This window comes from Alternaria burnsii (genome assembly GCF_013036055.1).
Source record: "Alternaria burnsii strain CBS107.38 chromosome Unknown 705, whole genome shotgun sequence".
In the NCBI taxonomy this organism is placed as follows: Eukaryota; Fungi; Ascomycota; class Dothideomycetes; order Pleosporales; family Pleosporaceae; genus Alternaria; species Alternaria burnsii.
In genome coordinates, this window is record NW_024066107.1 from 1,126,770 (window position 1) to 1,152,420 (window position 25,651).

At 51.7% G+C, this 25,651-nt stretch overlaps 9 protein-coding genes across 9 annotated transcripts; 2 read left to right on the forward strand and 7 right to left on the reverse strand.

The window, feature by feature from the left end:
* Positions 1–1,510: 1,510 nt before the first annotated feature.
* On the forward strand, positions 1,511–2,610 carry GT037_000424 (uncharacterized protein; the record flags this gene model as incomplete). Its single annotated transcript, XM_038925471.1, has 2 exons — positions 1,511–1,698; positions 1,746–2,610. 2 exons carry the CDS (start codon positions 1,511–1,513, stop codon positions 2,608–2,610), a joined length of 1,053 nt encoding a protein of 350 aa, XP_038791327.1.
* Positions 2,611–2,724: 114 nt separating this feature from the next.
* On the reverse strand, positions 2,725–4,276 carry GT037_000425 (xaa-pro dipeptidase; the record flags this gene model as incomplete). Its single annotated transcript, XM_038925472.1, has 4 exons — positions 2,725–2,819; positions 2,870–3,993; positions 4,046–4,071; positions 4,127–4,276. 4 exons carry the CDS (start codon positions 4,274–4,276, stop codon positions 2,725–2,727), a joined length of 1,395 nt encoding a protein of 464 aa, XP_038791328.1.
* A 717-nt stretch (positions 4,277–4,993) lies between these two features.
* GT037_000426 (uncharacterized protein) lies at positions 4,994–5,981 on the reverse strand (the record flags this gene model as incomplete). The annotated part of the gene is made up of 4 exons (XM_038925473.1): positions 4,994–5,056; positions 5,128–5,545; positions 5,599–5,705; positions 5,766–5,981. The coding sequence occupies 4 exons, from the start codon at positions 5,979–5,981 to the stop codon at positions 4,994–4,996; spliced, it is 804 nt and encodes a 267-aa protein (XP_038791329.1).
* A 713-nt stretch (positions 5,982–6,694) lies between these two features.
* Positions 6,695–7,582, reverse strand: GT037_000427 (uncharacterized protein; the record flags this gene model as incomplete). Its single annotated transcript, XM_038925474.1, has 1 exon — positions 6,695–7,582. One exon carries the CDS (start codon positions 7,580–7,582, stop codon positions 6,695–6,697), a length of 888 nt encoding a protein of 295 aa, XP_038791330.1.
* A 2,750-nt stretch (positions 7,583–10,332) lies between these two features.
* Positions 10,333–13,353, reverse strand: GT037_000428 (uncharacterized protein; the record flags this gene model as incomplete). Its single annotated transcript, XM_038925475.1, has 6 exons — positions 10,333–10,890; positions 10,943–11,075; positions 11,294–11,456; positions 12,031–12,605; positions 12,656–13,209; positions 13,273–13,353. 6 exons carry the CDS (start codon positions 13,351–13,353, stop codon positions 10,333–10,335), a joined length of 2,064 nt encoding a protein of 687 aa, XP_038791331.1.
* Positions 13,354–16,074: 2,721 nt separating this feature from the next.
* Positions 16,075–17,772, forward strand: GT037_000429 (uncharacterized protein; the record flags this gene model as incomplete). Its single annotated transcript, XM_038925476.1, has 1 exon — positions 16,075–17,772. One exon carries the CDS (start codon positions 16,075–16,077, stop codon positions 17,770–17,772), a length of 1,698 nt encoding a protein of 565 aa, XP_038791332.1.
* Positions 17,773–18,516: 744 nt separating this feature from the next.
* Positions 18,517–19,416, reverse strand: GT037_000430 (uncharacterized protein; the record flags this gene model as incomplete). The annotated part of the gene is made up of 1 exon (XM_038925477.1): positions 18,517–19,416. The coding sequence occupies one exon, from the start codon at positions 19,414–19,416 to the stop codon at positions 18,517–18,519; it is 900 nt and encodes a 299-aa protein (XP_038791333.1).
* Positions 19,417–19,580: 164 nt separating this feature from the next.
* Positions 19,581–19,953, reverse strand: GT037_000431 (uncharacterized protein; the record flags this gene model as incomplete). The annotated part of the gene is made up of 2 exons (XM_038925478.1): positions 19,581–19,586; positions 19,642–19,953. The coding sequence occupies 2 exons, from the start codon at positions 19,951–19,953 to the stop codon at positions 19,581–19,583; spliced, it is 318 nt and encodes a 105-aa protein (XP_038791334.1).
* Positions 19,954–21,083: 1,130 nt separating this feature from the next.
* On the reverse strand, positions 21,084–24,647 carry GT037_000432 (uncharacterized protein; the record flags this gene model as incomplete). The annotated part of the gene is made up of 1 exon (XM_038925479.1): positions 21,084–24,647. One exon carries the CDS (start codon positions 24,645–24,647, stop codon positions 21,084–21,086), a length of 3,564 nt encoding a protein of 1,187 aa, XP_038791335.1.
* Positions 24,648–25,651: the final 1,004 nt, after the last annotated feature.

Below are 25,651 nucleotides of genomic sequence, written 5' to 3' on the forward strand. Positions count from 1 at the left end.
CTAAAAGCCGCCAATGAGGTTGTTCGCTGGTGGCTGGTTAATTCATGTCCGCGAACGTCTCTTTCTCGGCGCATTTCTTTATCACATGCGCTATCCAATCTACACTACTGAGTCGCAGCTAGATGTAACTGACGAAAGATAGCGACGCGATACGCGATACGCGTGAATGGTATGTTGCGATGAGTTTGTAAGAAGCTCTTTCGGGAACACATACGAAATTGAGGGTTTCGTTCATCGGAACGATCGAAACCGTTCCGAAGAACGCCAAAAGCTAGTCACATGACATCATCTAAAACACAACCCAATTCTTCAACACCAGCAAAAACTCAATCCCACGATGCAATACGCATAGCGAAAAAAAAAGATAAAGTTGTCTCCCCACCATGAGTCGAACAAGGGACCTTCTGATAACAGTAGATATTACAGTCAGACGCTCTAAACCAACTGAGCTACGGGGAGAATGTTTCGTGACGAAACCGTGCTTGTGTTGAGATGCCAAATTTTGCTAGAGTGGCATTATAAAGATGGGACAAAAGTGTACAAAATGAGGGGTCGAGGGGCGAAAATGCGGCGGCAGATGGTTGGCTGAACATAAAAGAGTACGCGGTAGAGGTGGGGATGTTCAAAATGGAAAGGGAAAAGTCTGCGGGACTTTGCGGCTGAGCGGTCGGGTTCTAGCGAACTCAAAAAGAGTTAGCAGGCCTGGATACAAGAAACTCCATCTTATAAGTCTTGATGCGTTTTCAAATCATCAGTTCTTCTTCCTGGAAGCAATGCTTGCTGTTCAGGATACGCAGAAATTCAAGGTATCAACCTGTAGTCCAATGCATCGCCGAACTATCTCCTCCATATTTCCCTAAATTCCCGCTCTTCGAGTTCGGCCAAAATTGCACTCTTTCACTGAATATGAAGAGTACATCCCCAAATCCTTTTCATGAAGTCGTAATGAGCCTGATTTGAGGAAAACATCTCGCCCTTTGTCTACCCGGAATGAGGAATGTGATTCGTATCACCGCGTTCTGCAGCTATCCATGATGCGCCCAGCCACAGTATTGAACCTAGGAAAGGAACACCTCATCCGGTATATCCAAGCTTGATTCACGTGCGAAGGGTTGAGTACTTGTAGTAGCATTCTTGCGTATTATCACTCCATTTGGAAACCTTTAGGAACACATACGGGTATTACGAACATAAATGTCGGGGTAGCCTTTGCGGCCTTCACCTCGCGAGGCTAGAGTTTCCATGAAGATCCTAGTAAACGCAAATGAATCAGAGAAAAGAGACCCTCACCTCTATTGTAATAGTGGGCGCCTTTGCGGCGTTCGTTTCGACTGTCGTTCCTACACTGTGCCACTTCTGCGACAGCCTCTCACTCTGCGTAATCACCTTCTCCTCTCACTTCTCTTGTCCTCTTCAGACTCTACATACCTTTCGAATTCTCACTCTCTTTTGCTCAAGGCCGGTTTCTCAGCAACCGCGTTAAATTGACAACTTCTCAACTTTAGCAGCTATGTTGACAACTTCTATCCTCGCTGCGAGCAGCTTCATCGCTCTTGGCTATGCATTCCCTCATCACTTCCATATCGCAAGATCTACTGCTCTAGCCCCACGAGCTGATTATATCACATTTGGCGGCGACGGGTCGATGAGCGCTGGATGGCCAAAGCAAACTGGGTGGATGTCATTTGACGATGCTTGGTATGTCCTCATCAAGGAGGCGACGTAACATAGACTTACCGTAGTAGGAATGCCAATCAAGGCTTCATCAAAGGTTCATGCAAGCACAACGGCTGGGGCGACAACAACAACGACGCAGAAATACAGGCCATCAAGGACAGCATAGAGTCAGAGTCAGAGGTTTCCGGCGTCCCAAAGGAATTCATACTCGCCATAATGATGCAAGAGTCCAAGGGCTGTGTGCGCGCCCCCACCTCCGAGTCCGACGCACACAACCCAGGTCTTATGCAAGGCGCGGGTACTACAACTTGTCATCCCCTCAGTCAGAGTCCCATCTCACCATGCCCCGCCAAGGACATTCGTGCCATGATCCACGAAGGTACTGCGGGAGAGGGATTGAGGACGAGTCTGAAAGAGTCGCTTAGTGCTTTCAGTACCACGACGGACGACAGCAAGTACTACAAAGCAGCGCGTCGCTACAACTCCGGCTCTCAAATCACAAATCCAAACCTGGGTCATAGTGCTACGGCGTGCTACGCATCCGATATCGCAAATCGTCTCATCAAGCCTTTTGGAGAGAGTAGCTGCAATAACAATGCTGTTGCTGAACTTACTATGACGGAAGGCCGCGAGGGAAACTACAGCGAGAACAACGATAGTGGCAACCAGAGAATCGACCTGGATCAACATCAGACCGACAACAAGCAGGCAGCATCAGATGAGGCCAGCGATGTTGAAGCCGGCGATAGTGGTGTCCTCGACACCAACGTCACAGGCGCAGCAGATGGCTGTACCAGATACTACACTCCTAAGGAAGGCGCCACCTGCGAGTCCGCACCCATTGCTTTCGCCAAGCTGCGTCAGCTCAACTCGAAGCTAAAGGACGATTGTTCCAATCTCTGGGCTGGATATCAGTACTGCATGGCTACTTGAGCGTGAATCACTGGCTAGGAGAGACAAACAGAGCTGTCGAAATGTTGCAATCGTTTCCTGGTATCAATTGCTTCCTTCGCGTGGTTCATCATCGTAGCAATCTAAAGTAAGCTTCTACTGTCCAGATACAATCAACTGAGTGATATCATCAATCTCCTTCACCGTCGGTGTCAGGTTCTCGTGTCCATCCTTGGTGACGAGCACGTTATCTGCAAAGCATTAGCATATATCATCGACACGCCTCATCGTGGTAACATACCCTCAATCCTTACACCACCCACACTCCAGTACTTCTCCAACACACTCTCATCGATGTACTTCTTCTTCTCCTCATCCTTGAGATATGGCTCGATAATGAACTTGCAGAAGTAGATGCCAGGCTCGACGGTAATGACGCTACGTTCAGGCAGGGTGCCCCTCTTCCTCAAATACCTAAACATGACATCCTTGTCAGCGTAGTTGGGGTCACCACCAGAGTCGTGAGTGTCCATTCCGAGGTAGTGACCCAGACCGTGAGGGAAGAAAGCTACACTAATCCTTTTGTTGAACAGCTCGTCTGCGTCGCCCTTCAATATGCCTAGATCCAGGAGTCCCTTGATAGCAATCTTGTGAGCAAGCTCGTGGACATGGTCCCACACTACGCCGGCCTTGAGTGCGTTGATACACTGGTGTTGCATGTCCAGCACAATCTTATAGATAGCAAGGGACTCGGCTGTGAATTTACCCTTTACAGGGAAAGTGCGCGTGATATCGGAGGCGTAACAGTCAACCTCACATCCTGCATCTAGCAGCAGAAGATTCTGATCCGAAATTGGCGCAGCATTGTTGACATAGTGCAATGTCGCAGCATGTTCACCGGCCGCAACGATAGAGTGGTAGGCTTGGTTCTTCGCGTTGCGCTCTACGCATACCTTGAGGAACACAGCTTCGAGTTCGCATTCGTTCTGTGCTTTCGACGCAGCCTTCATAACGGCTTCATGGGCTGCTGTTGAGATGGCGTTTGCTTTTCGAATAAGCGCGATTTCGTAGTCTGACTTGGTGACGCGACAATATTCGATGGCGGTCTTGAGTTGTTTGAATTCCTTTTCTTTGTAAGAGATGAAGGTAACGTGGTCCGAGACCTGCTCCGGAATGGCGTAGATGGTTGATTGAGCTGATTCGGATTGACTGGCGAGGTGAGAGTTGACGTCCTTGGTCGTTAGACATTCGTCAATGTCATACTTTGCTTTAGCTTCTTCAGGGCTCATAGGTAGGCCGGACCAGATGACCTCGTCGGGTTCTACGGGAGGGATGAAGAGAGTAAGTTTGTCAGTGGCGATTTCATATACCAAATAGGAGTCTGGCAGTTCGCATCCGCTGAGGTAGAAAAAGTAACGTCGCTGACTGGATAAAGACAATTAGCTCCATGCTTCTCTTCGGTCACTATAGGACCTACCGGAACGGTGCCTCGCCATCATTGTCCTAAACCAGAGAATTAGTGTCTGTTGTGAACCTGAGCATCACTATGGGCACCTACCTCGTTCAGCTTCAATTTCTGCGCCTCTAGATAAATTGTTCCGTTCTTGTCACCGCCCTTCTCAATGATCCACGCTGCGACCTTCTTCGCGTGTGCTTTGGCCGGGTACTTGCCCTTCAGCACGTCTTCATAGTTTTCGGCAATAGCCATCCTGTGCACGTTTGTCCAGCTGTCGCTCTCTGCAGATAAGGTGTAAAAGCAGGGTGTCGCGATGGCCGAGTGTCTTGTTGGTGATGGTTGACGTGCACGTAAAGTGTGTCGAAGTGAACGGCTGATATGAGGTAGTAGGGCACGCATGGGGGAGCTTCGAGGAGCTTTGCTGATGTTAGGCGCGACGATAGCTACAGGCCGGGAAGGTGGGGTGGTGGGGTGAGCTCGCACGCGTCTGACGGGTAGCCGCGGTCTACGTGTCGCGATGTTTCAAAAAGGAAGGTGCATCTATTTGTTCCGACGGTCAAAAGATGTACGTCGCAAATCTTCGCCCTGTGAAGCGGATGTCGGGTTGATAGTTTTTGTAATGCTACATGATCATGTCTAATTTCTCAACCCAGAACAAGTCGTTCAACGCCAATAAACACGCTTGAGCTCCAGACGCCAGTCCGCTATGCCATCATTATTCAGCGCGAACCTATTTTACGCTCCGCGTAGACCAAAAATACCTCAAGACAACTCATTGTTCATACGAGCGACGAGCTGTTTAGTGCAATTCGTGCTTTCAGATCCCCAACCCTTAATCTTTCACACAATGAATGGACAGCCACACCATGCGCCAACGTTTATCATCTATCGAAGTCGGTATAGGTTGGTCGTTCATCTTCGTCCGTTGCGTTGAGTGGTCGATCGACTATGCTTTTCGAAAAAGGAAGACTAGTCCTGCCAGCGTCTGAGGTACTTGGCCATATCGTCCGTAGCGTGAGGAGCCGCGGCAACCTAAACAACAATCAGTACATCTTCTGGATAGCAAGCAAGTCGCGCATCTCTGCGCACAACAAATGACGTACCGTGTTCTCCATGCTCTTAACAGAGAATGTTTGACTCTGCGTGAGCGTAGTCTGGATGGTCGGTATTGGCAGCTTCGACTTTGCAATCTTGACGCTGCTGGTAGGATACAGCGGCTTCGTGTTCTTTGCGGTAATCTTTGTAGGCGGTACAGGCTGCATGGGCGCATAACGCGTAGGGCCCGTTTGCATTGTGTAGGTCACACCGTAGTCGCCCTCAGCAGGGTCCGCTGCAGCGGGATCGGTTCCATCGGTCGTTGTGTCTTCGGTTGCTGGTCCAGCGGTGGTGTCGATATCCTCCGCAGCCTTCTTGACAGTAGGGCTGAGGATATTTTTGCCTGTGAAGCCAGAGAACTGGAAGCGGTCAGAGTAGGTGACGAGCTGACCGCCAGTCTTTCCCACGGCGATCATCTTGATGAAGCTGTGACAGTCGAGTTAGCATCTTGCTGAACTGGGCTGATTGTGCGAACATACTAGGCATTGGCGGTCCCCAAGTCCTCAGACATTCCTGCTTCGATCCTACCCGAAGCTGTGTTGCCAGCTGTGAAAGCACCGCTGGGTGTAATGGTACCAACTACGAACTATTTCCCATTGTTAGAACATCTCAGTGCGCCTCCACGAGTGCCTGTGTTGTGACCTACCTGCTCAGAGCCTTCGTTTCCTCCTACAATCAGCTGCAGCTGATAAGTCGTCAGATCTGTCAGCGCAGGTCCAGAGCCGCCCTCTTCCCATTTCACGGTAACGGCTGTGCCAGCCGTGAGTTTGTCACTCGCGCTCGGTGATGTGAACTTGACGCCGGCGTTGACAAGTGGAGACAGAGCGGCGAGAAGTGCGAGGGGAAGTAGTATCCGAGTCATCGTGAGGATTGTGATAGTAGCGAGTGGCGGTCGGGCAGCGGTGTGGCTAGGAAAGCGAGCGTGGAGGGGTGGGTCGTAGCTGCTGTCCGGTAATGGAACGAGGGGCGCGATACACGCACTTTACGCGTATCTTCAATGCGATAAACAGATGCGTCGAGACGAGGCAACAGTGGAGACGGGTATTGCGCGGTGGTTGTTAGTGTTGAGTAGAGGATGCAGTCTGGAATCAATCAAGCAACATGCGGCGACGCCAGGGGACGATCGTCGTTGCCGCGCACGCTAATCTGCGATTGGCAGGGATTATCGCTCTATTGCGACGCCTCAACACCATGGCAATAAACATGTACACTTCAGTTCCATGGTTGACCACACTACTTGTTGGATTAACGTGCATGTCGTTGCTATGACACTTCAAACAGCCTAAACAGATAGCATCCGATTTGCTCCACTCGTCTATCTCCCACTTTGGGGCCGGTACCTGAATCCTCAACATCGGGTCTCCACAATCAACCGCCAAAAGTGGGCTCGCTGCAGCTTTTGTTTGCACGTCGAAAATTTTGACTTTCTTCCAGTACACACCTCTTGGTGTCTATAGTACAGAAGCTTCCCAGCTATCGTGTCCGTGTTTTGCTACCCAAACGCCATTGTTATGCTAAATGAGGATATCCTGAAATCCGCTCAAAAGGAAACGCTTGCCTTTTGTGTCGCTCAATTCAAACAGCCTGTGCATTCCTTATCTTTGGGCTATTCAGCTTTAGGTTGAATGACGTCGGTAATCTGCATGTCATGGTCGCTGCCTGTCCCGCCTTTTGCAGTTGAAGCGTCAAATCCTTCAGCTTCTCCGGTGTGAAGATTTGGACATCGAACGACAGCAAAAACTCCACACACAGCTCCAATCGGCTAAGCGCCGCCTCGTCAACACCTCCTACTGCAGCGAATCGTTTTTGAGGCCATCGGTGGTCCTCTAGTGCCTTCATTGCGACGAGAGCGCACGCCAGGATGAGGCGATGCATTGTGCGGTATGTGAGAGGAACGCTCCTATCGATAACGCATAATCGCAGCATGTACGATCCAGCAGCCAGCCAAACAGCAGTAGATAAGGGGCAAAATCTCTGGATGCGGTTCATGTACTCCTCAACACCGACTTTAGGCACTGTCTTGGAGAAAAACTTTCGAGCCATGTTGGCTCGTTGCACGGACTCGGGCTGCGCTCCGGCGCCAATGTCGTGTATAGTGACGGGCTCATCGTGACCCGCTTCGGGTGGAGCTAGTTCGGTGGGTTGATGATTCTCTTTTTCAGCGGGTATAGGCGTCGCTGGCCTGGATGCTGTCCGCCGATGTGATCGAATGAGATGGTTTTCCCTTCCTCCAGGCGTTCCAGGCCGTGAGAGTGGCGGTGTTGCTGGTACGTCGCCGGCTGCATTGGCTATGGCGATTATCGAGCGGGCGATTAATTTCATGGCGGTTTCTCGTGACATGGTCAAAACATCGAGATCGGTGTCATTGGTTGGTGGTGATGGTGCGTCCTGAATGCTGAGGCTGTTGAAATGGGGTAGTACTCCTGCATCGCCTGCCGGGTTGGGTGCTGAGGGAGGATCCATGGTTTGTTGGTTTTGAATGACCGGTGCAAGTACGAGTCGCCTCGGATGCACGGTCTTGTATGGAGGGGCTGCGTGGCACACTTGGATCATTTGGAAGTGTGGATATGCTGCCGAAGTCTACCGATATACTTTGCAGGTGGAAAGTGTATCGAGCAAGAGCTGAAGAGATTGATGTAGGACGTAGTATGTAGAATGTCGGAGGCCTGAAATTGATCAACACGAAGTCCAGCGTAGTGCTGAACATTAGCTTACACTTGGATGTGAGGATCAGCGTGATTAGCGTGACGACTAGGGAGGCTCGTATTCGTAGGGGTTAGAGGGTTGGCGATGTGAGTGTCGATGTATAGAAGGACAATGGAAGATACGATAATCGATAGCCTTGGGGAGAGGCGTTCAGTTTGTAAGGTCAAGTGACGCTAGAAGGATTGCGGCTTGACTTATTGCAGCTGGTCGGAACCTTGATGCAAGCGCCGTCCCGAAGCTCGCTGCCGCGTTGTATAAACGGTGGCCATGGAAGAGTAGCGTAAAGTGGCTGGACGAACCCTGACAAGGCGCGGTGAAGCGCGCCGAGTGCGTTGGCGGGTCACGATGTGAGGGTACGTGGAGCGCTGGAGAGCGTCGACTCACGATGCGAGGCCCGAGAGCGGGTCTCGTAAGTGCAGAACAAGGCTAGAGCGCTGGCCCACCGGGCCGTGACAGTGCAGGCAAAAGACGCGCAGCTGTCTCCCTAAACAGCCTGCATCTCTCGAGGCAACGAGAGAAAGGAAGAGAGATGGTGGATCCAGGCCGTCGTGATTGGCGGTTAATTAGCTGTTAAGTACCCAGCGGCGGGATGAGAAGATGCATAGGTTCGAGTTCCGGGGTGGATTCCGAAAGAGTGCGCGAGTTTGTAGATATCGGGCACAATACTGCGGGGCACCTGCGTGGTTCTGCAGGGTCCGCCGCGCCTTAGAACAAGCGACGAAGCCCTGGAGACACGATGGAGCTGCCTACTGGACTGTCATGTGAGAGTAATTGCGGAGATGAAGAGGAATCTCGGAGAAATGAAGCACCTGGCCAGACTCGGGTCTATAACTATTGCCTGCTGAACCGCGGCTACCTTACGTTTGTACCTGGCCTCGCCCCCTACTTTCAGACTCCATTGCTGCCATCGTGACCATTGTCTCGCAGTTTGTGGCTACAAAGTACCTCCTGCCAATGCACGGCTAACGCACGCCCGTCGCATTGGGACGGCAGGCAATGACAGCACGTAACAGTACACCCTCCCACCACCCTCTGTAGATCTGGCAACACTATGCATGCATCGCGGGACCGGGTCGCTGTATCACAAACTCTACGATCGCACAACTTGCAGCCAATCGACCCACCCTCAAATCACGAACATGCGCACTGTGATGCACCTCCACGTGTTCGCGCAGTCTTGACCGGCCCTCTCACCCTCGGGTGGCGTGTTCCACTCGTCGATAGCCGGACCGCAATGTCACCAAACGATGGATGACAGATGTCAGAGAACCTGGACTATTGTCCGTAGCCATCGCCAATAGTTGATGACATCGACGCCATGGCTTAAATTACCCGGGCTATGGGAGCTTTCGAGGGTCCCGAAACAGACACCCATGCCCAGCATTTGTACTCTAGCGTGAATGCTACCTTAGCCCTTTGGTCCGCTTGACAGTCGACACACTTGAACGACGGCGTCGCTAGCTTCTTCTACCCAGTAAGTTGCTCATTTACCAGGGATCAGTACGCTCTCCATGATCGAGGCATTTTCTTTATTGCAACCTTTCTTGCCCATAACGCTCACGTACCGTGTCCTCCACATCCCGCAGCGGCACTGACCCCTCTTTCGCCCGTACTTGGCAGCTACCTATCCAAGCAACAATGACTCTACAGTCCGGCAATGGGCACTGTGCATGTAGCACCGTCGTCCCAACAAATGTGTAGTTCTATAGCTCAGCACTACGTTCACGCTACGTGACCCCCGTCCCTGCAGCAAGCTTTCCGTCACGTCATAATGCATCCAGTGGCTTTCCTCTAAACAAGGGTCAACGCAAGTAATTGTAACTCTGAGCACCTGATATAGCCAAGTGCTTCAGCGAATCGTTCGCTGTGTTTCGAATTTATGTATGGGGATGTGATAATATATCTGCACGTACAACCGCCATGCTTTGAGCGCTTACTCAGATCTCGATGTTGAGCATATACGACTAAGTTTGGGGTACGTACCACTACGCTCTGGCGGAATGACCTCCATGATAAGAACACTGGGCTCAACAATACTCTACATATGACACGGCGCTATCAACACAATCTACTGATTGAACATATGAAACTGATAAGCTTGTTGCCTATTTACATACGCCATGCTTTCTGCTATCGCAATACCTTTAGCGGCCAATGTCCATGGTGTTATACCCGAGGAACATATGGTCTACGCCAGCACTACCCTCAGCCTGAATGCTGAGCAAAGCTTTTCGACATGTCAGAATATCATGACCGCTGCTAGGTGCTCGACGGTAGACGTGATTTACAAAACCGAGATTGGATATGATAAAGGAAATCAATGCGAGTGAAAACCACGTCCTACAGGCCCCAAAAGAACATTTCGCCAAAGCCAGGCGCGTCGTACAAATGTTTATTTGGATTATCCTGTGATAGAAACCAGAGAGGATTTTAACACGGGAAGCAAGGAAGAATCCCAAGGGAGGTAAGAAGAAGAATCAAGCACGATGCAAAATCAAGTCTCGCATCTATACTTGACTAACTCTAGCCCTCTTCCTCGTGCTTCCAGGAACCACGCTCGGCCCACCTCGACTCGGCCCATCATCACCACCACGCTTCTTCTCTTGTTGGTCCAAGACAAGCTGGAGCACATCGTACGAGAATTGTGGGAACTCGAGACACATGGCCCTAAATTCTGGCTCGGCGTCGTGGCGTAGGCTGTAGCTGCGTGTAGCCCAGAAAGCAGCCACGGGCTTGCGGATAGTCGCGTCTTCGGGGTTAGACTCCTTGTATACGTAGCGTGCGTATGCGAGCTCCCCCTTTGCTGTCGAGGCCGTACGGTGGATTTTGGAATGTGCGAGGGACTTCAATTCTGGGAGTTGGAGACGATCCGCGAGGGTGTAGATGCGTGCGTGGACAAGAAGACCCAAGCCTTCGTTATCAGTAGACGGCTGCCGCGGGTCCTTCTCGAGAGGTGCGTCGCGTGCGCCGGATGTTTTCTTGGGGAAGTATTCGCCGGTGTAGAGGTATTCAACCACTGAGCCCATGGCGTCAACGTCGCAATCTGTGTAGACGATCTGGCGAGGCTAGAGACTGCCAGTAAGCGACTTCTGGCTGAGCGAGGGCCTAGTAACGTACCCCTCCTGGCGCAAACTTCTCAACCTGTTTGACGAACTCTGGCGACTTCACGAGAACTGCCTCGTGTGCTGAGTATGTAGTTCGGTCGTCTCCGGATCCCACAATGACTTCGACGATCGGACTCTTCATGAGACTAGTCGCATGTTAGCTGCGCATCCATTTTGTATATCTTTGACCTTGATGAATGCAAGGAACATGTCAGAATTCCGCAAAGCTGAGGCAATGATTGCGCGCACAGTCTCCGGCTGTGTTCTAGCTGTCAAGCCTCATGCGCGCAACCAGTGCACCCCTGCTTTTGCCAGCTCACCAAAACATACCCAGGCCTCATGTATGTATACGAGCGTGACTTACTCAGCGAAGAGAACCAGCTTGGGCGTCTCCGGTTCAATCTCAGGCAAGAGTGTTGTCTCGCCCGCGCCAGCTTCAGCATCACCCGCGCCCTCCATCTCAATGTCATTGACGGGTGTGCCCTCAATCGGCGTCTGTTGCTCAAAATCCGCCATAACTATTATGACTGGGTATATGCGATAGCGGAAGAAAGTGTGTGGAAGCGAATGAAGCTATTCGAAGCAAGCTCGAAGATAGCTATGCGGAATATCAATGTCAGCAAACAGAAAATAGTATGAATCGCGAAAAGCGGATAGCTAGAGAGATGGTAGCGCTATACAAAACTCGCGTGTCAAAGCGCGTAGAACCACTTAGAGAGCGTTGAGTGGTGGTTGGACACGACCAGGAGCCTTCTTGAGAGCGTGTACGCGTCTTCGAGAGCTGGAGCTGGGGAGCTCTCTCCACGCTAACGCAGGAACAGGTCTTGGTGAGCGTCAGCCAGCATCACACAAACATGTCTGCACCAACAACATAGCAACGACTGGGAATGCAATAGAGATAATTTGAATTCGGATCTAGAATATGTACATATAACGTCGCTACTTGCATGATATCCAATTGCTACATGGGTAATTTTCAGGTGTTCTAACCAACGCCGCCGATAATGCTATGCTCCATAAATGCGACGAGATTAAAGTGAACAAGGTTTTCAACCGGAGCCAAGGGCTCAAGGGGAGTAGTCGGATCGTCAGACTACAGACGGCCACCCTTCTCGTGGAAGCGATCGCCAGTTGTGGGGACGGGTTTGTCCGCTCGGATAAGGTAAAGTAGGAGGTCCTCAAGCGGGATGAAGACGTAAAAGAACTTGTTGCAAAGGAAGGAAAGGAAGACAAAGCAGGTAGCCACCAATGCGTCCATGAAGTAATGGTTGGCCGTAGCAACGATAACTGTCAAGATGAAGGAAGGGTATCCAATTCCTAGAAGTAGGTAGAAGATCTTCCAGAATGCGTTCTTGCGTACTTCACCCTGTTCCAGGGTGCGGCGGAAAAGACCGGAGTGGTAGATCATAGTCATGCCAATGCAGAAAGAGTAGCCGAAGTGCATCGACGGCATGGCTGCAAGCTGGTTGACGAACTTGCCGCTCATCCATACACTCTGTGCATCGTCGTGACGGACAGTGTCAAGGAAGCCGTATTCGGTAGGTAGAAGTCGTGGCGGCATGCATGGGTATACAACAAAGGTCATAAAAGCGCAGAAGTTGGTCAGGGTAAGGGTTCGGCGGGCGATGGCAAAAGTGTCAAAGGACGGTGCGACGTAGTAATACCAGCAAATGAATCTTGGAGGAATTAGCAGAGACTCAAATACGTTGTTCAACAGCAAACTTACCCAACCGTTCCAGGAATGTGAATCAGCGCATAGCACTTGTTTAGCACTGTAAGAGCGTCTTGGTGTCCATGCATGAACCACTGTTGGACATCTCTTTCGCGGACCGGGAATAAAAATCTCAGGAAACCATATTCTTCCGCTTCTAGTACTGCAATTCCATGTTCCTGTGCTACGTCCCATATTCCTCGCCCAGCGAAGAGCTTGGCCGATGCAATGGCGGTCATGCGGTAGAATGCGTAGTTGATGACCCAGTAGAACATCTCAATCAAGAATGGGAAACGCTGCAGTATGCGACTGTGTATGTTGTTTCGAAAGCGCGATGTGCTGGGTGTTGTGACCTTCCACCAGAGGATGCTGCGGACTTTGGGTGCGTTGGGGTTCTTGGTCGCGCTGATCTCGTCGAAGTCGCTGTCGCTGTCTGATTGCAGAAGGCGGTCTGTGGATTCGTTCGGTGTGTTGTCAAGATAACCGGTCCGCTGTGATGATCGACCGAAAATCTTGAAGTCTCGTTTCCGTGTCATAAACATGGCGAAGAAAAGGATACTGGCGACCATCTGCTCGCAAGGCCCTGTCAGTATGCCATACTATGGGAAATCTGATGTGATTTAGGTACGTACAACTGGTTCGCACCATCCTGGCAGCTTCCAAGCTGGTTTGCTGTTCCATTGGCCATCGTCTGGAAGGGTAGTGTTTGCCATGTTGTGTCGCGTGCGTGCAAGTTCGGAGCTGTGTCGCCTAAGGGGTCTGCGGGATGCTGCTTCTTGACACTCGTGGAATAGAGTATGCTGCTCAAAATGGTCCAACGGGAGGCGCAGTTGTCGGCTCTATTTTCTCCCGGGTACGCGCGGAGCCTGGTGGTCGGGCTCGAGGTATGTCGACAACACAGGTAAAGGAGTGACGGGAAACAAAAGAGGGGAAAGGGTTCAAGACCAAAAGTGGAGAGTGGAGGAGTGACCGCTTGCTTCACTCGATGCTTAGCGGACCTATGATGCTGCTTGCCTACAAGTTCGCGTTGAAGCCCGGATTCCGGCAAAGGAGGTCAGACGTCCTGATCCAAGCGTGCGTATGCGTATCAAAGTCCCACTTTTTCACCTCTAGCGGCTTGGACCTACGCAGCGGCGCGCAAGCCGCTGAGGCACAGGCTTCCACCCATCGTCTTTCTCTTTGGCCCATCTCCATCTGATGCATATGCCTCCGCCATCGTCGCTACCATCCGTTGCAGTGTCGCGTGCTCATCGCTGGCTGTGCACGCGACCACCGCCGAGGTTTGCTGGCGCCACTGGCATGCCGCCGGTATAATCATACAGGCTTGGGGTAAGCGCAAGACATTGTGACGTCAATTGCTCATCTCGTCGGGGCGCAGTCGAGCCGTACACCGTACAGCAAAGAAAGGAAGCAGGAAGCGTCAAAGCAAGTGCTCGCCTAACCCATGGCCTAACCCGGTTGGCTGCCCCCCAGATCTTATGACATGCTATTTCAACATGCCCATCCTCATATTGTGCTTACTACTGTACTCGGTGCCTCAACACTGCCACTGTTCTGCCTTTGCAGCTCAGCGGATTGGGGCGGACAGAACTCCTTGGTGTTGTGAGGATGCTGTCGCTGCATTGCATCTCGGATTCGGATGATTGCCCTTCCTCCGACCCACTGAGTAGCCGCGCCGAAGCCCCTGAGCGCGAGGAAACTTCAGCGAACATCTCGACAACGACGGGCAGTTTTCAAGCTATTGCTTGGTCTTAGTAGAAGGGGCCTGAATTGAAGCGGATTTGCTTGGCGCGCAGAGGCGGTAAAGCGCCAATAATAAGCATTGTCTAAATTTGCCGGTCAATCTCCCTACCGAGGCCCGGGCAGCCACATTTCAGCCCTGGCGTTTTTTACGGGACCCTAGCACATATACGAGAAACACAACACACTGTCTCGACGTATGTGTTCACCGCATTTCGCAAGGACATTCCCCTGACATCAGGCCGTTACCCGGTCGCAAAATCCGTTGCAAAGACTGAATTGTAGTGACATTCCGTTGCTACTCTTCCATTTCCAAGTCGACAGGCGAATACTAGAACTACTGAAAGTCCCAAAGGCTCCGGCCGAGCATGGTTTGTATGAGACTCGAAAGATGGGTCACAATATTTCCACCTCCGGTCGTCTTCTGCTTTCACTCGTTCCTTCAGGGTGCGTTCAGAAATATCTCTCGGGGAGCACACCGTAGAGATAGAGCTCATGAACAAATGACTTTCCGTCTTGAACGAATGAAGCTGACGCTCGCTGTCCGCTTGCGACGAATGGACAATAAGCACGCGTGACATTCGCGCCACCAGCGCTGTTGTGTCAAGAGTCTCCAGTTTCTTATCTACGCGTCGTCGGGAGTCATTGATGGACGTTTTCGGGCTTGCATCATTGCCACTTCGATTGGATAGTTTGCTACATCATACCCCTAGTTTTCTTGGGGACTTCAGTGTGTCGTACGATCCTGTCACTTACAAGAAAACGGAATGTTTATCAAGTCACAACTTTCATCTCGACCTCGGATCATGTCGTACCCGGAGCCTAGTGTGTCATGAAACCAAGAGACCTCCGACTGCAGATTCTGCAAACGCCCACTCAGTTGCGCGAACGTCCAAACAACTCCCTGATCATTTTGACATCATCTCGGCCTCCGATCGTTGTTGTGGCTTGGGCCTGAAGCTCATGGCTGTCATGATATCCGGGCACTACTCTGTATTGGGCCGCTGAAACATTGCCGGCCTCACACCCCTAGCATGCATATATGTATCCCCGCCAAGGAAGCGAGCTTCAACACTGCAATACTCCTGCAGCTTGACCTGCTACATACTCTCCGACGGTTCCTGTCAGGCCAAGACTTTGACGAGCGGATCCACGCTTCGATGCTTCTTTCTCGTCTTTCATGAATCTGATTGGTCTTTTCCGTGCTGCGCCTCATCGCGCACATGGATCTGGCTCGGTAACGTCTACGCCAAGCACTGTCAATGCTATCTAGACAGCGGAGAGACAGCTGTTAGCGTTCGAGAGAGGTGGGGGAACAGTGTCGTCGTCACCCTGCCTAGCCGCCTAGCCGCCTGAAGGCATCCTCGACAAGGCGAAAACGATGCCGGGAATTCATCAAACACCACCAAGTATGGAACTGCTCCAGACGATCTGTTTACTTCTAGGGGTACAGCCTGAATCTTTTCCATGCCGTAAGAGCCGATCAAGGTACATATATCATGAAGTCCCAAATCTAGCAAATTCTGCCCACTCTTCATCAAGTCGTCTTCAAACAACCACCTTCTTTTCTCCAAAGTGCCGTGCACTAGTGTTTAATTATATTGAGCTGAGCTCTTCATTCTCTCTTTTTTCCATTGTAATAACGAAGACTCAAGTTCCATTACTGTCCTTCTAGATCAACCCAAACACCCATAATGAAGACCATATACCCCCTTCTTACGCTCCTTTCGGCAGCTGCCGTCGCTGCCGGTCCTCTTCCTAGGAACGCAAAGCTGGCTGCTCGTATCAACATTGACATTCCGTCCCGGGTCGTAGCACGCACCGAACATCTGGGCGACGCTGCGCCTGCCCCAGCAGTTGATCCGGCTAAGGCTGCCGCTGATGCTATGGAGTCAATGCATGTAGCTGAAGCAGAGGCCAAAGAAAAAGCCCACCAGGAGGCCGCTGCAAAGATGGAGGCCGAGCATCAGGCAAAGGCCGAAGCAGAGGAGAAAGCACATCAGGAAGCGGCAGCAAAGATGGAAGCCGAGCACCAAGCCAAGGCAGAAGCAGAAGCAAAGGCTCACCAAGAGTCTGCCGCTGCTATGGAAGCCATGCACGTCGCCTCTGAGCAGGCCAAAGCTTCCGCTCACAAGGCCTCTGCAGATGCCATGGAGTCTATGCATGTTGCGTCGGAGAAGGCTAAGGATGCAGCCCATAAGTCCTCCGCAGACGCCATGGAAGCCATGCACGTTTCCCAGGAGTTAGCCAGTATCTCAGCAGCAGCCACTACTACCGAAGAAGTTGCAGCGACAACTACAGCCGAGGCCATCACTCACGAAACTGTTGCGCCAGAGACTACAACTATGGTCGAACAGACTGCGGCCCCCATGGTTACCCAACATTCCATGCCACCGCCTCCGCCTGCCGCCGAGATGCCTCCTCCAGCTGAGATGCCTGCACACACAACTCAAGCAGCACCGGAGCACACCATGCCTCCTCCACCTCCACCTGCCGAGATGCCACCGCCAGCTGAGATGCCGGCTAAGGAGACTCAGGCAGCGCCAGAACACACTATGCCCCCTCCCGCTGCTGTCACTGTTGTTCCTGAAACTCCTGCGGCTGGTAACATGTCCATGACCCACCCAGCACCACCAGCGCCTATGGTCACTGAGAGCTTTTCCTTAGTAATGGGCGAGGCCGCAAACTCGACCATGCTGGTCGCTTCGTCCACTGCAAATGCTACTGCGCCTGCGGCCACCGAGACGCCCAACGCGGCTGAGGAGGAAAAGAAGAAGGCCGAAGAAGAGAAGAAGAAGGCTGAGGAAGAGAAGAAGGCCGCTGAGGAGCAGGCCAAGCAACAAGAAGAAGCTGATAAGAAAGCAGCCGAAAAGGAGAAGAAGGCGCAAGAGGAAGCGGACAAGAAGGCTAAGGAAGAGGCTGACAAAGCTGCTAAGGAAGAGGAGAAGAAGGCTGCTGAGGAACAGAAGAAAGCCGAAGAAGACGCTAAGACGAAGGAAGAGGCTGACGCTAAAGCCGCTGAGGAAGAGAAGAAGAAGCAGGAAGAGGCTGACAAGAAAGCTACCGAGGACGAGAAGAAGCAGCAGCAGCAGGAGGAGGACAAGAAGGCAGAGCAAGAACAAGCTGGACAGCAAGACGGAGCTGAACAAGACATCAAGGAGGGTGACCAGCAAGACGAAGCTGAGGAAAGCGACGACGAGGGCGAAGCAGACCAGCAGGACGACGCTGCTGAAGAGCAGAATGGCCAGTCTGCAGCACCCGCGGTACCAGCCCCTGCTTCTGGTGACGCTGTCGTCGAGTACCCAGCTGGGTTCCTCACCTCTTCCGCTCGCCGGCGTGCTGAGATGGCTAACATGCCTACGAAGCGTGGTATGAGGGTCGTCGCCTTCTAATCCATACGAGAAGCTGAACGTTCAAGATCTCGAGATTTAGTTAGAGGCGCGCATCTGGATATGCACAAGATTTAGAAGATGTTTGAGTATGCAGTGTTTTGAGTAGATATGAGTAATTACAATGAGAAAAGTCACTACTACCTAAATGAGATATTGCTCTGTAGCTTAGATGTTCACTAATAAAGTAGTAGTATCTATCTCCAGGAACAATTGTTGGAAGTACAACCCATAGGAAAGTTCCTCATGACGCCGGAGTAGAGGCTAAGAAAGGACTAGCTTTTCCCACTTCTTCTTCCCCTTCACTGACTTTCTGCTTCTCTGCTGAGTGCTTGGTGTCTTACCTACACCGGACGCATACGTTTGCTTGGTGTCACTTTCCTTAGCTCCAGTCTTGCTAGCTTCAGTCTTGCCTTTGAACGCAGCAGTAGCTATGCTGCTGCTTTCGATGTTGGCCATGCTCGTCTTATGTGGCCTTGACAAGGCTGGAAATGCGTGATCTTGGCTTACCTTTGCCTGTGCTGAAGCAGGTGTTGTTGTCGAACGAATCTCGGCCCATACACTTTTTGGTGGAAGAATTGAGGGCATATTGAAACTAGTAAGTAGTGACTGTAGCTTTGTGTGATCTCCTGAGGCGTTGGCTACACTTGTTGAAACTGAGGTCGAGACACTCATCACTTGGCCACCACTAGTATCATCTTCATTGCTCTTTGAAACAGCTGACACATTGCTCTCCTGATCTTCAGATTACCCTTGACTGTTGTGAGGCTTTACAAAATCCCATAGGTTTACTGGAGGGGGCAGGCGCGATCGTTTTGATCGTCTTGGGACATGTGGCGGTGAAGCTTGCGACGGATTGACCCATGAACGTCCTACTCGAGAGGACAAGTCTTTAGGAGGCTGCTTTCGTGCCGCCTGTAGCAATCGGTTCCTCACTCTAGGGTCTGGATGAGTTGACGCAATGTCTCGAGCAGACTCCCCTTGTCCAGATACATCTGGATTTGCACCTTGCGCTAGTAGCGTCTCGACGATCTGGTAGACCTCTTGATGCAGCTCCCTCTTGCGGACCTTGCCTCTGCAGGTATCACATGAGATAATATTATATAGCGCCGAATCAAGGTAGCTCGTCTGTTCCGTTCGAAGCCGTGTTTTCAATGGAGCGAGATACTCGACAACCTTGACGAACTTTGCGGCTACAGCTAGTTCCATGGTCGCTGCAATGTAGCCTTCCTGGTGCCATTCGGTTGATGTCACAGACGGTAACCGCCGTAGGATGACATGCTCGTATCTTCTAACCAGTTCTGATGGAAGTGATCGGAGATTTCCTTCAGAAGCCACCCGAAAGAGCTCCTTTATGACGGAATCACTGGGCTCATTGATAGAATCCAGAACTTGCAAAAGCCGTAATACGATCTGCCCATGTCGCTCGGTTATGGCTACGGAAAGTATGTAAAGGCTACCCTGAGCGATCGGACTCGCGCCAGCTTGCAGGAGCAGTTGAACCAGGCCTTCATGACCGTGGTATGCTGCAAACAGAAGTGGCGTAGATAAAAGCGTGGGTAAAGTTGTCCCGCTGAAGGAACAATCATCATGGTGTACGAAGAATGCGTGCACGTCTGCACCAAAATGCAGGAGCAACTTGGCCATCCCTATGTCGCCGTGCCATGTAGCGAGTGATAAAGGCGACACCATCCAGCAATTCATTGTATAGCACACGGAGTGCATAGAAAAGTGAGTATAGCAGAAGCTGAAACACGGGTAGTGAAAAGTTCGTGCCTCCACATCCGCGCCCCTCTGTAATAGTCTTTTCATCATCCCTATCCTTCTCTTGGCGAGAGCAAATTCCATCAGCCTGGTACTCCGCGTGCGTACCTCCTCGCGCAGGATTGCGTCCATAACAAGAGGATAGAACCGATGGCTTGCTTGTGCGAGTCGGCTTAGATATATGTTTGCCATATATCCCAGATACCCAACATTATCCAGATACGCGACGATTCTCAGCACGACATCATCTGGTAGAGCGGCGAGTCTGCTGACGTATGTTCGAGAATAGTCGAGGGCGAAGTCGAGAAGGCGGTGGTTGACTTGACTGAGGCGCCGGAGGTAGGCAGGGCCGAGCAATGCAGCCAGCTCGAGAAGAAGCTCATTTGGGAGCTTGAATAGTCCTTGTGTTGCGTTCGCCATGTTGTAGTTGTAAGTACGTCTGGGCAGTAAGGGAGAGTGCGATTGTACGTCTCGGGAACCAGTCAAGAGTTGGTCACGCTGATTGCTTATTGTAGCGTGTACATGAGTCGTCAGGATGTGTGCAACGACGGAATCGTAAAATAGATTAAACAGGAGAGAAAGACTAGCTGATGCGATCGCGATATGGTCTGTCGGCAGGAGTAACCCTACTCCACCGCTGGTGCCTATACAGACTGCATCAGTGCGTTCTGGCTAGATCAATGGCTGCACTACATACAAGGGAAAGACTAAACAAGTATAAAAACAATAAGCCCCACCTTACAGCTTGTATTAGCTTCTGACAAGAGAACTTATAGAAACAAATAATATTATAAATTTTTAGATTTTCCATCTCTGCTTACATACCCCTCAATACGCTTTACTATAGTAGGGAGAAGTACTACATAAAGGGTTGTTCAGTTTCTCTCTTTGATGTAGTGGCTATACCATTCACTCACTTATCACTGTTGTGACTTCTCGTAGCTCTCGAGCTTAGGCTTGAAACTCGATGTGCCTTATCGCCACAGACATTAGTATCAGACTCGACGCATGCTCGCATGTGGAGAGTGATTCAGTTAAAGAGGTAAATGCAATATGATTCTCCGAAATGCCCATCCATACCATGCTACCAAATGCTAAAGTCGACCTGGTATCCCCGCTCTTAAACAATCCAACTTGCACGAAAACGCCTAAAATGGGAGATGTTCACAACCTGTCTTTACTGCAAATTTACAAACAACCCCCAGATCGTCCATCATGAAATGAATCACGACACAACCACACAGATTAACGCCAACCAATCCAAAACATGAACGCTCGCTCAGATATGGACACCCACAAAACGCTAAAAGAAAGCCTAAAAGAAGGAGTTGAGAATGAATGAACAGACACATACAGAGACATTAAAATGATACTAAACTTGTATGAAGACAGATAGAATGAATGGCAAAGTAGTTAAACGGTGTGACTTTATGAATGGAAAGGAGTAACGAATGAACGCTCTCAATGTCAAACTTTTGGTCCTTGCGAACCGAGACCTAAGTCTTCTTCTTCTGCTTCTCATGTTCGCGCATGGAAAATCGATGGAGTGGTTAAAAGGAAATGGACTGAGAGAGGTAGGCAGAGAGATCGTTCGATGCGCGATGTTTGTCATCTTCGTCACCGTCGGACTCTTCTGCTGGTGACATGTAGTCATCGAGGAAGGGGTCGTGGTGTGAAGCCTTTCGTGGTAGCTTATCCTTAGATGATGAGCCGACAGTGCTTGCTTTCTTAGATGCTTTCTTCGAAATGTGTTTGGCTTCGGCTGAAACAACATCCATGGAATCCACGGGTTTTGGGCTTGTGTTTGAAGAGACTGGAGTACGACTACTGGCTGGTCGGATGGTGGTGTTCGAGTTCTTCTCTTCCAAAGCTTTGTCTTGAACATCTTCAACCTTCAGTACATTTGACGGTCCAACACTGGGTATTGGTGGAGGCGGCATCGATGTGCGCGCCTCTTTCTGCTTCTCTTTCTTCTGCGGCGATGCTGGGATGGTAAATATGGGTATGGGTTCTGGCTTAATCTCTAGCTCAGCTCCACGGACACCATCGCCGAATACTGGGCCACTTTTCTCATCCCATAGCCGCTCGTCGATTCTTGCCTCGTCTTCACTGGAGAAGTTTAGGTCTTTGATGCTTTCAATACTTTGGCGCATGCGCTCGCTGTCGAAAGATCTCCGCTCGGGCTCGCCAAAGCCAGAATCTTGATGCAGTGGCATACGGTATCCTTGTGCGACTGAGAAACCCGTTCCAGTTCTCCGCGAGGTTTCCGGACGGTCGAAGACGGAGAAACCAGTGCTGACCCGTGATGGGGGTGCAGTGTTGGAAGCGGAAGAGTCCATGGCAACGTCGTACTCCAGGTTGGCGAGCACGGCAGAATCAGGTATATGAAACTGCCGGCCCTCGTAGTAGTCTGGTGTAGCATCTAGCTCCGAGGGGGTGTGATCTGGTGGTCCTTGTGATAGCTCATGCACTCGACTGCTAAAGGAAGTCTTGTTTCCAATCTCTCGGTCACGGCCGCGGTCAGATGATTCTTGAAGACTGCTTTCCATGGAATGTGGCTCAGTAGGCTGGAGTCCACTGACAAAGGAGACCCTTAGAGGAGTGTCTTCGGCTGATCTGCTACCTAGAAATGAATTCTCCATCTCACTCGGTGGACCGGTGAGGTGTATATCTTTCGGCTCCTGTGTGGTAAAGTCGTGGACGTCAAGGTCGGCGCATCCCCTTTGGACAAGTTTGGTATCACCATCGATGTAAATTTGCTCCCATCTCGTCTCTCGACTGGCTGGTAGACTTGCCAGCTCATTCTCAAGTTCTGAGTCGTCGAGCGACATGACGGAACGGTGAGCAGGATAAGGTGAGTATTCACTCCGTCCGGTCCTGTTGCCAATGCTCAGAGGGCCAGGGGAGCGTCCACGATCGGAGTTGTTGGGAATGATATATGAGCCAGAAGATGCGGGATACTCCGTACGGGGCACATGAATCTCCTCGAACGACGACTGCTGCCGTGAGTGACGGCGGTGTTTTGATATGTCTTCGAGATCAACTGCCGTCCTGGGGTCGATGTACTCCTTGTCGCTCCTGTGCGTAGAGGCGCTGTTTCTGATAGCAGCCTTGGGCTTGAAATCTCTATCTAGTATGTCCTCTGGGAACCGTTTGAGGAGGTTTGCGGCTGATGGTCTCGCTCGGGGCGAGTCACTAAGACAGGCTCTGATGATGTCGCGAAAATACACTGGGACATCGGTGTTTGGCCGATCGAGTGTGCGGGTCAGTGGCTTTTGCTGGCGCTCCGGCTCGTCTTGCTGTTCTGCTAGCGCCCACAGCACCATACCGAGTTGGTAAAGATCTGACTTGACACCGATGTATATCGATATTCGTTGTCCACTTTCGATAAGCTTGGCTAGCTCAGGTGGTTCCCAACCGACAGGGCAGCCACGACGGTTAATATCAATGATTTTCGCATTGTCGTCATTATCTATGACGATGTTGGAGAGTGTAAAGTCGCCTTGCACAAAGCCGGCTTCGTGGATCTCGGATAAACCTTCGATGATCTGTCGTGCCCATCGTTCACGTCGCTCCCAGTAAAGTTGGCCTGTTGGCTTGAAGTCATAGATCATATCCACCAACGCGCCTTGCTCAGCATAGCTGATTAGCAGACCTTTGATAAGCTCATTCTGCTCGTCAACTATCACACCTTCGAATCTGATGACGCATTTGGATTCTTGCACGCTGATCAAAGCATTGATCTCGTACAGAAACTCTTCGACTGCATCTGGGCCGGGAATCTCCTTCTTAATGTATGTCCTGTTATTGACCGAGACTTTGTACACGAAGCCTGAGATGTGAGAGTCGAAGGTGACTGCGTTCTCCCGGAAGCGCTTGCAGTCTAGGTGTTCGATTGCTGATGTGGCTGGGTACGGGATGATCTCATTAATATCCTCAGTAACGTGCACATGGAGTTGACCATCCGTTGTTTCGAGCTTGAGGTTCGTGACGGTATCGTAAAATTGAATGCTCGCCAAGGAGTCACGGATCGCTTCGTAGATTCGGGAGCTCTTATCGCGCTGGTAGTGCAGCGTCTTGAGATCAGACTCGAGTGAGTCGGGCTCTAGGCGTCTGTAGTCGCACGATACTGTGACTCTCCTCCATTTGTTTGGCTGCTCGGCGAATGTGACGAAGAACTTTTCGCGATCCGACATGTCTCGGAAGTGCATGCTGAGGTTCAGGATCCACTTGGCCTCGAGCTCCTCCTGTAACTGAATATCGTCAATGTCCGAGCCTGAGTGATGTGAGCCGTGTTCCGAGAAAGCATCGGCTACCTCCATTGGCGGCAGGGGCGGGGGCGGCGGCCTCTCTACTGGAGGCGGCCCCTCGGCGGTGGACATTTCGCCGGCAGACATGTAGTCTTCAGGTTCTTCTATGCCGTAATCCACCTGCCGTGCGCCTGCAGGTATGTTGGAATCGGGTCCTCCACCAATTGTGCGTTCCCCGCGTTTTATATCTGCAAATGACTCAGCCGCTCTCAACGATGCCGCTCGCAGTGAGTCGGCCTCTCGCAATGACTCGACTTGGAATGATTTGACTCCTCGCAATGAATCCATCTCCCGCAATGACTCCTTCTCCTTCTCACTGTTGCTCTCATTCGGACTCAGGACGTCAGGGGCAGACATGGACGGCATGGACATTGGAGGCGGCGAGGGGTTTCGTTTCGAGGGGACGGAGCTCTTGCGGTCTTCCGAGACAGCTCTCCGTGGTTCGGTCTCGGGTACCTCGAGCAGATTGTCTCTCTTCTCGCTCTGCATGCGCTTAAAGGTCAGGGGTCTAGGCAGCCCCGGGATGACCTTCTTGCTGCCTCTCCTCCCCAGCAGCCCACCACTCGAGTGCGGCCTCTTCATCTCCTTCTTCTCCTCCTTGTTCTCTTTATTGGCACCAGCCGCCTGCTTGGCAAACTTGGTGGGCGAGGGCGGCGGAGTGTGCTCTTCCTTCTTCAACCAGGAGCCGATCTTCTGGAAGTTGAGGCGGTCCCACATGCTCCTGTGCTCGGCCACTTCGGTGCGCGCACGCTGCCGGCTGGCACTCCTGCTCGTGTCGCCATTGTCGGCTGATAGCAGCGGCATCTTCTGGTAGTCAGGCTCGGCTCTCCCAGCCTTCTTAACCCCCTCGGCCAGCCTTCACGGTGCGAGGAAGGAGCAACGCGGGCAGGCGTGAGGTGAGCTGCCGTGTGGTTGCGCTGCGGGGGAGGTCCCTTGGTCCCTTGTCGGATATGGATGGATTGGATTGATGCTATCGATTTGGCGCCGGCTGCATGCTGTGTCGCGGTCGTGTGTAACTGTGGCTTCCGACGTCCATGGATCTAGTTCATGCTCCGTGCCACTCCACTTCCCTTGCAGATTTCGACGGCTGCAAATTCTGCACGACAATCTCCGTGGTAATGACGAAAGTACCGTCTGTGTCTAATGTTGACGCCCAAGCGACATGCGCAGCTGTTGGCGCCTAACCCTAATGACAGACAAACGGACCGTGGTTGGCGAGCAGCGACGCTGCTGCTGATGAGGCTCAGCGGCGGAGCAGGCAGTAGTAGGGCGACTTGGGGCAGGCTGACGTCCGGATGCGAGTGGAGGCGGGCGAGGGCGGCGGCGGCGACGACGCGATGCAATGTGCGATGATGAGTCGTCCCAAGTAAGATGGGATGGATGCGACTGAGGCTGGGGCCGTCGGACCAATCAGCTCAGCTAAGGCACAAGTCCCCAGGCGGGCGAACGGTCGAACACGGCGTTAGCGTATTCCAAGTAAAATGCAGCAAATCAAATATTCCAGAGGCGAGGCGTCGGCACCTCACACACCCCTAAAGCCTTCGGTCCCAAGTCTCACGAGCAAAAGAGAAGCGGGGAAGGGAGACAAGAAAGAATAATATTCAGAGAGAACAAATTTTGCGCTGTGCAGCTGCCCCCTATGTTAGGCCATGTATCTTCTGTACAGCTGGCGGTCAAGCGCCAACACCACATTGGACAGAAAAGGCCCTCTGCCTGCAGCATCCGCAGCAGCAAAAACCCGAATTTGGTCCCTCGATCGTCAAATCAGGCACGAGTGCGCCCTGGGTCCCGCCGTGACATACCACCGA